Genomic DNA, 9557 nt, shown 5'->3' with positions numbered 1-9557 from the left:
AACAATATCCATTAACTGATACTACTGTCACTAGCACAAGAATAATAAATAATTAACTTAAAGCCCAAAAAGAGTTAACGATAATACTACTCACCAATATTTGCCACCGGAGTTTGCAATCTAGCTTTATTAGCCTTTGCCGTCCTTCGAACTTTTTGGGCCATTCCAGTTTTTCCTGACACTGGTGTCTGAAGCGCAGAATTAATGAGACCAACACATCCAGGACCTAAGTTCTGCTCCGTGAATCCTACTTCACAGTCTCCCATTCCATTCTTCCGCTTTAGTGGCTAATGGACACAAAAGTAAACAAGTCAAACTTAGCAACATGTTTAAAACTTAACTGAACAATTAATCTCACGTAAATTAAAGCATCTCTCAGAAGAATAAACAAAAGCTGGAAATACAAAAGGGATTTATAATGCATTTCAAGTACAGAAGCTGAAAGATAAAAACTTTAGCATTACTTAAGACGCATTTATCATAACCAAGTTACAAGACAATAAAGAAAATGCAATCACCACATCCACATAAGGCCAATTGATATTAGAATATCAGACTCTATTAGATTTGTGAGGTGCTTGTGAGAAGCAATGATAAAATTGGAAACCTACTTGTAGTGACACACTAAGCACATCCACATAAGGCCAATTGATATTAGAATATCAGACTCTATTAGATTTGTGAGGTGCTTGTGAGAAGCAATGATAAAATTGGAAACCTACTTGTAGTGACACACTAAGCACATCCACATAAGGCCAACTAATAGTAGAATATTAGACTCTATTTAGATTTCTGAGGTGCTTGTGAGAAGCGATGATAACATTGGAAACCTACATGTAGTAACACACTCAGCTGGAATGCAATACACAAATTTAATAAGCTAATGTTTCCAACCAGCAAAGGCACATAGAATAAGCTCCAATTTCTCCATTACAATATGGATTAAGTACTCCTTGAAAGATCAAACAAACCACACTTATTATGGGTGGCAGAAAGAACTCTTCAACTCTTTCAACGCTCTATACAATGAACTAGCAGAGCTAGTCACCAAGACTTAAACATTGATTCATATTTTGAATTGCACTCAAGCTTCTGAAAATCAATTTTTACTTCTAAGTAAATTGCGAAATTGGCCTCCAAACTGATACTGAATACACAATCAAGGTTTCTGAAATTCACCATCTCTATTGCACAGACACTTTAATTAGAGCAGCGTGTCTGTGTCCAGCACGTGTCGATACCGACACCCTCGGACACTCTACCGTAATGTTTTTTCTTTTCTTTATTAGAAATATTATATATCTTTAACTCAAAGTTATTAATAAATAACTACTCATATTTAAAAAATTTCAACAAGAAAAATTAATGACATGTATAAAACTAAATTTATACTATATGAATGAAGAATTTTTAAGAATTAATCAATGTGTCGATAACTTATCGGGATAGTACTTTTTTGGCAAATCATCTGTCGGCATATCATGCGTTACTAAGGGTCATAAAGTTTACTAAGTCCATGAAGTAGCTGTTTTACGAAGTTCTCTTTTGCTTGCTTTCATGAAAATCTCAAGCAAACAATTTCCAAATATTTAATCCTCTTCCCTGCAATAAGTGCAAAAAAGCATCACGTATTTTTGCACATCCCTAGATTTTCAATTTCGTTTTTTTGTTGAGAGGAATAACATCTACTTCTGTGTTCACTTTACATTTTTATTGCAGAAACACAAGGACCATTGAACTTTTAGTTGAAAATGGATAAGTAATTCAAGGATGCAAGGATACAAAGATACAGCAAATAAAAAGGGAAAGCTGAACACACATAGCCACATAGGGAAAGGAGGTTGAAAAGTATGCAGATAAAATCAAATAGAAATAAAGCTTTTTAATTCAATTAAAATCGAACTTTTACATGTATTCACAACTAGAGGAGTCAAATTAAACTCTAGAAGAAGAAAAAAATCAATCCAATCAAAAAAATCATATGCATCTAAGAACATATAAAGAGGAGAGGAAACAGTTGGAAACAAGCCCTAAAAAGACTCAAAGATCATAATGTGAGTCAAACCAAACTAAGAACTCCAGACATAAATCAAGTAATATATGAATATCAGCAAAATAAATTTCACTCCAAGATTATAAACGGATACACTTCACAAATCTACTTAGATAACAGAAAAAAATGTGATATTTTGACAACTAAAACAAGTTAAAGTCAAACCCTCTGTGATTTATATAAATACCCTAATCCAATTCCAACACAGTGCATGATACTTCCTTAGACAGCAATAAATTACACCTTTTGTAACTAAAACTAGGTTGATCCTACAAATATTGAAACAAACCTAGAGACATTGACCCCAGATTTCAACATCAGCATTTTGATTAGTTATTGTTTGTCCTAAAAGTGAAGAACACACACAAAAGAAACCGTATAACTGTTAATCGAACAAAAAATCATTAATTATATCTATGATACCTACTAAATCAAACACAAGAAGAATATGCACAGAATAAAATTATTTGCGAAAAAAGATAAAAATATGAGGGCTTACAGGAGGGGTCTTTGCGACGATGACTTCATCAGGTTCTTGACTAGGCAGTGGACGACCATAATCGGTGGCGGCCGAGGATGAGAAGTGGCGGTAGTCACTGTCTCCTCCTCCTCCAAACGGCGGCTTCATAGAAGTGAACGACAACTGTTTATTCATAATCTGCTTCTGTGATTGCTTCTGTTGCACAATTTTATCTTTTTTCAAAGCTCAAAGACTGGCCAGAATTTCCCTTTTATCTTCAATTTCAAGAGTCGATTTTTGAGGTTTCTTTGAGGGTTTGGAGCAAAGCAAAAGTGAAGAAAATTAGAGGTAGATAACAGAATAAGAATTATTCAAGGGAAGGAATGGGATATGGTTAGAATTAAATTGGATTGAGGAGTTGGGGGAGATCTGATTTGGGTGTAGAGAGAAAAAAAAGCGGGAGCAGAGAGAGAGAATGGGGGAAGAAAACGAGGGAGAGACGACGGAAGGAGGGAATTTGGTTCGGATGTAGATGTGGAGGGAACCACAGTTTATGTAAATATCAATATTAGAAATTCATACAATTCACCTCATAATTTCATGTCCAAAATTTTCAAGTATTTAGTAAGTGAAATCATCGAGTTCAAATTTAATTATAGAATCATTCAAGTTTGATTCCATTCAATTTAGTTCAATTTTATTCGGTTCCCAGATTTCGTATTACAATTAAATTTTTTAATATATACAAAATTACATTAATTCAATTAATGATATGTTCAAAATCTTAGCTCTTAGAAAATAATTTAGTTTCAATCTTATGTATCTTTTGTATTTTTTTTTTATTTTTAGATTTAGTTATTAAAGTCATATGAAAAGAAAGATAGCAAGCTCAAAATAATTAAGAGATGCGTAATCGAGTTTCAATTCGATTTTTTCAAAATGGTAGAAACGGCACTACAATGAAATAATATATTTGAATAAAATTTAGATCAATTTGATTAAGTTGGCTTTGAACAGAAAATTAGAAATAAGAAAATCATATTTTTTTGTTTGAACTAAATTAATTAGTTAACAAATTTATTTAATAAAAAATAATTTTGTTCATCTAAAATAAATAAATTAATTAATTAGGAAGATTCGGTTCTTCAGTTTTTGATTTAGAATCGATAATTGAACTGAACCCATTGGTTCTCGATTTAAATACCCGTTTGGATATTTAACTTAAGAAGAGCCGCTCGGTTCTAGATCGATTCGGAAGTTTTGTCTAACCCTAACCACATTTTTTATTAGTCTCATAAGTTTTCAACCACACATTTCAAAAACTTCTATTATAATCTACCAAAAAATCTAATTTTAATTTCAACCAAACATCCTCTAAATCGAACTAGCATGTTTCGAATACTAAACTCAATAATGTCGTTAAAAAAAAAAATACCTAATAGGGTTATTTTTGTTTGGTTTTAACTATAAAATATTATTTGCAATAAAGTAAAGGATCGTAATCCTACCAGAAAAAGCTTATTTCAAATATAGGTTCTCCTATCGAGATGCAACTCGTTTGCATGAAATTGGAATTGCTAATAATATAAATTAGCCATACAGTTCCGAATTTGTTCTCGAGCCTTCTATACAACGTTCGACGTACTGTGTAAATTGGTAATGTTTGAAGTCGTACGAAAGTAATGTCGAAATCAAGACTAGTAATTGGGGGGAGTGAAGTCATATTGTACAGGACAATATGGGTCACTATTCTTTGTAAGTGTGGCTTGTTTAAAATAAATAAATAAATAAATAAATAAAATAAAATAAAATAAATTTACTCAACATTTATAAAATCTTGTAGCTTGGACATTTTGTAAAAACAACTTTTTTTTTGGCTCATGAATTGTGGGTCGATAAGTACAAAAAGTCGAAGAAAGTGTCTTTTCTTTGAAAGTTATAATCTCAGAAAAAACTTTATCTAACAGTGACTTATTATAAAATAATCTATTTTCATTATTAATTTCAATATTGGCGATCGAATTCTAAATGTATTTAATATTTTTTGTAATAGTTTTCTAATTTTTAGTTAGTGGATTGTGGACTTTTTTTCCTTCTTTTTGGTTAAAAAATAGTTATTAAGTGGGTATCTAATCAGGTTCGAATCGTCGATTCGCGCCTTTAATTCGCACCGTTAAGCTGGCGATCATTTGGCGCGTTTTGCTTATCTTTTGACTTTGACAAACAAATCGCCACGTGTTATGCGATGAGAGCCGAGCCAGTAAAACACAAGATGGATCTGGACAAATGTTAGTGGACATGTTAATTGGGCTTGGCTGGGCTTCTCCTGCATTGACCTTACTATGACCCCTAAAGACGGGCTTGAGATAGAGGCAACAACGGATCGAGCTATTATCAAGCTCGGCTCGTCTAGATAAAAAATTGAGTCGAGATCGAGTCGAGCTTTGTTTGCGAACAAGAGCTGAGCTTGATTGTGTAAGGATCAAACAGACTCAACTCAGCCCATTGCCAAATGCCACCCCTAACTGGAGCCTTGTGTTAATTATTTTGAAATTACAAAATAATATTAGTTCTTGGATGTTTATGTTAAATCTCAAGCTAGTCCTCAAAGTTTTTAAAATAGCTTAATTGGTCCTTTTCAATGTAAATTTGTTTACTTAACTTAAAGGTTAAGCAAAACGCGGACTTGAGGACACCTTCTCAGTGTTACTCTCGTCTTTAATTGTACATTATTTGTTTGAATTGACACAAAAGTTGTACGGATTAAAATCAGAATTTTAGTAAATTTGATAGAAATTAATGAAATGTGTGGTTAAAAAGTGTAAGTTTCATAAAATATGTAGTTAAAATGAATTGTTAATTTTAACTTAGATTAAAATCTCCCTATCAAATATGTGCTAAATGTGATTTGAAATTTTGATTACAAATTGATAATTAATCAAATTCCCTTTTTTATTTTTTTTTCCTTTTTACCTTCAATTAATTGATAAATATTCTTGCTAGTTATGTTCCTAATTTTTTTAATATCTTGTGTGCACATATTTAGTACGTTGAACTTAGTATGATATGACAGCTAATAGATCTATTACACAATTTTACCTCATGAATGCTTTTTTTTTCAACCGAACGAAATTGAATTCCATTAGAAAAAATATAATTAGATGCATTTGCTTCTTCACATTAACATTGTAGACAAAATGATAAATTAAGAACTTTTGCATCTCTAACCAATACGACTTACTTATCTTTGTGGAAAGCACATGACACGAAATAATACTTAGATCTATACTTGGAAGTCAAGTCCTTTCCATGTGTCACTTGCAAACGAAATAATAAGTAAATAGAATTCCTCGAACACTTATTGAATTTAATTTAATTCGATAAAAAGTATCATCCACATGAATTATAAAATGAAAGGGGAAAAAAGAAGAAGAAGAAGAAGGTGATTTCGAAATGATATAGATTTTGCTGTCAATCTTCGTGGAACACGATCCTAAAACTATGCTGCAATTGCATCAATAAATAAATAATTAAATGTATAAGGTAATTAACTAGTCACTCTTTCCTAGTAAATCCCTTCCAAGAAGTTTAGTAATTACTACTAGTTTATAATATTAATTCTAAAACAGATCCAGAGAAGAGATTCATCATGGTGTAGTACCCGGTCTTCCTTTAGCTATACACATTTGACTGCCTTAGTCATAAACAACATGTCGATAACATAGTTGGCATTTTAAAATTAGCCCCAATTTCATGGGGTTAAAATTAGATGTTTATGAGAATTTACGCTTTAAACTTGTGTACGAGTCGAGCGTTTGAAGATAAAAACAAATGTATGTGGCATGTGAAAAACAATATTCACCTAGACACAGGTCAAGATACATAAAAAATTAATACGTAATTATTGAAACTTCTTTTTTCCATACAAGCTACACAAATTAAAATGCAAAACACATCTTCAGAATAAACTGATGCAAGTTCTTCCCTTTTGAATTAGATAGATTCATATCTGAAAGAACCCAAAAGGGCTTCAAAATCACAAAAAATGAAAAAAAAAAATGTGGCATGTGAAAAACAATATTCACCTAGACACAGGTCAAGATACATAAAAAATTAATACGTAATTATTGAAACTTCTTTTTTCCATACAAGCTACACAAATTAAAATGCAAAACACATCTTCAGAATAAACTGATGTAAGTTCTTCCCTTTTGAATTAGATAGATTCATATCTGAAAGAACCCAAAAGGGCTTCAAAATCACAAAAAATGAAAAAAAAAAAATAAAAAAAATTAAACAAACCAACAATAAGAACTAGCCATTAGCTAGTTCAAACATCATACATCAACATGGCAGTTCATAATCAACTGATACTTAATAGCATTTCCAACAGCAATGCCACGGTTTTTATTACCAAAATTTATATAAGCCGGACAGTTCACATACAAATGATACTTCCCAGATACGAAAGTTCCAACTCTCCATCGTATTCTTCCATCAACCTTAAAGTTAATCAACACTGTTCCGACCATTTGATCCTGGTTCAAAGAAACAGCAAGGTATGGCGCCACTGGCACTGCACTCCCGAATAGAACTGGCGACCAAACTGTATTATCTTTGTGTCCCAGGTAAGTACAAGGGAGCAATTCGGGGAGGGTAATTTGTTGGCTGTGGTACGAGGCATATATTTCAAGTTTATCGTAGTATATGCCGATTCTGCCATTAGGATTGTGAGAGAAGAGTGTGATTTGGAGATTTGAAGTAAGAAGGTTGGGAGCAGAGAGGTTGAAGGCATAGACGGTAGCGTCTCGGAGGATAAAATGAGGCTTTGTAGGGCGGAGGATGAGCCACACAAGGAGGATGATGAAGAGGACGATGAATATGAAGGCGGATATGGCGATCAATATGCGAATATAGAGCTTCTTCTTCCCATCGTCGTGTTGGCCACAATCTTCCTTCATGTTTTGGTTAGGGAACAACGCCCTGTAGGGGTTGAGAGCTTTTGGGTTAGAGAAATGGTTCAAGGTAAAGTATGTGAGTATGAACTCTATATGAAGCTTTGATGTAGCAAGTGGACCTGGTGCATGGTGACATAATATTGAATAATGTTATTTGGCCCCCATTGTGCTATAATATCAATTTATGCAACTACACTTGATATGTTACATTAAATGAATCATGTGACATTGACATTACATTTAAGAGAGTCTATCATTTAATGACATACGATTACTACATAAACTATAGTGTTTGACACAAGTGGTACTGAATAACATTATTCCATAATATATGCGCATTAAAATGATAAAAGCATTATATCCGTACCATAAAAATTTTATTGAAGAAAGAGAAGTAGATCTCGGTGTATAAAGACAGTCAACTCTTTAATGTTATCTTTAAGAATAATGCAATTTGAAAGTTAGGAAACCTTAATTAATTGCTATCCATTTAATAAATAAATTGAAAGCTACAGATTAACCAATGAATATACTAATATCGTAATGAAAATGGTTTAAGTCAAGATCAAGGAATCTACTATGTTTCTATCATTTACACTCGATGTAACAACCATCTATTTAAATAGTAATTGATTGAAATAGATTTAGGTGATAATATTATATATAAGAAAAGACCAGTCCTACTTAGGCTCTACTTGAATTATCAACTTCATGGAGGACGGTGGCGGGGCCACCTGCGGGGGTGGTGGTTGCTGGTGGACAAACATTTTGAGCGGAGACAAACATGCAAATCCAAAATTTCCCTTTGATTTGAAGGATAATAATGAGATGATGATGATGCCAATCACATTTGTTCTCGAAGTATTATTAAACATTACGTCGTAAAGATATGTTTGGGAGATAATAATGAATCATACTACCTACTAATTAATTATATTTTTTTATTTCTTAATACTGTTAAGCGTTTTATACTCTAAGCGACGAGAAATGTATATAAAGATTCACTCAAGTTACAGTGATTAATAGTCAAGAATCAACCTTTCATTCATAGTTATGAGAACACACATTGAAGACATTGCCCCCACCCTCCTTTGTCCTCCTGACTCCCACTTCGTTTTTATATTTTGGTATTTGTATGCCTTCTCTCACAAGGGAATAAGCCTTTCCAAGCCACACAAACTAAGGATATCTCAGACCCGTTTGGTTGGACTTCTACTTTTTATGGAAGAACTTCCAAAATTACCTTTGCTTGACTTTTTTTAAAAGTTATTTTTTTTTAATCGACAAAGCACATTGAGAAAAATTCAAACGAATTTAAAACTCATACAGACCCCTCATAACTCTTCATATCTTAAGATCATTAGTATGGCAAAAATTGTCCTACATTGTTCATATGGGCCGAGAAAAAGGGGATCGATATAAATATCAATGTGCACCATGAAAAAAAATAAGAAATAGGAACATACCAATCACTAGGAAAATTTAAAACCAAATTAAATGGAAAAAATGACTAGGAGCTGAGTCCATTTTCAAAAGATAGTTACCTAGTCACACAAAACCTGTGAACTGATGATTATGCAACATGTTGCGGAAGTTCTCTCAAAAGGATCTTCAAACGGCAGTTTTTCAGGCTCAGTCCAACGCACCATTCTCAACCAACAACCAGTTCAATCGGCTCCAAACCACAACCAATTGATTCACCTTGGTTGCTATACAATCTTATCCACGTAGGACAAGAAGGGATGATGATTTATGGCCACAAAGGTTAGGAGAAGACACCACAAAGGTATACTATGAAAGAACCACAAATTGCACACGTTATACTAGCGTTCTGGACACTTCTGGACACCTTTTTCTCACACAAAAGAGGGGCAGCCGGGATTCACTAGTTCTTCTCTCAAAATCACACAAAACATCATATGAAAGTGGTTAGGGTTATAACCAAATATATACTCTAGGATTAGGCTTTAAGTTGGGCCATTAAAGGGGTAAACGGGCCAAGATTCAAGCCATCCATAAGGAATACAATTGGGTCGGGTGTAGCTCATGGACTTGGTTGTTGGACTTATTTCATTCATCGGCCTAT

At 33.1% G+C, this 9557-nt stretch overlaps 2 protein-coding genes across 2 annotated transcripts in view; both read right to left on the bottom strand.

Annotated features, from left to right (window-relative positions):
- Nucleotides 1-3046, bottom strand: part of LOC111412269 (transcription factor E2FB-like) — a 6501-nt gene extending 3455 nt beyond the window's left edge. The window contains exons 1-2 of the mRNA XM_023043124.1: nucleotides 2553-3046; nucleotides 95-287 (exon numbers count right to left, since the gene is read on the bottom strand). Of these exons, the coding sequence (XP_022898892.1) occupies nucleotides 95-287; nucleotides 2553-2708 (349 nt within the window). The 5' untranslated portion in view covers nucleotides 2709-3046. The remainder of the gene's footprint in view (nucleotides 1-94; nucleotides 288-2552) is intronic.
- Nucleotides 3047-6705: 3659 nt separating this feature from the next.
- Nucleotides 6706-7543, bottom strand: LOC111412854 (NDR1/HIN1-like protein 1). Its single transcript, XM_023043733.1, has one exon. It carries the CDS (start codon nucleotides 7472-7474, stop codon nucleotides 6851-6853), a length of 624 nt encoding a protein of 207 aa, XP_022899501.1. The 5' UTR covers nucleotides 7475-7543; the 3' UTR covers nucleotides 6706-6850.
- Between the last annotated feature and the right edge of the window lie 2014 nt (nucleotides 7544-9557).

Source organism: Olea europaea, chromosome 16 (genome assembly GCF_002742605.1).
Source record: "Olea europaea var. sylvestris chromosome 16, O_europaea_v1, whole genome shotgun sequence".
Lineage (NCBI taxonomy): Eukaryota > Viridiplantae > Streptophyta > Magnoliopsida > Lamiales > Oleaceae > Olea > Olea europaea.
This window is presented reverse-complemented; position numbering and strand designations above follow the sequence as displayed.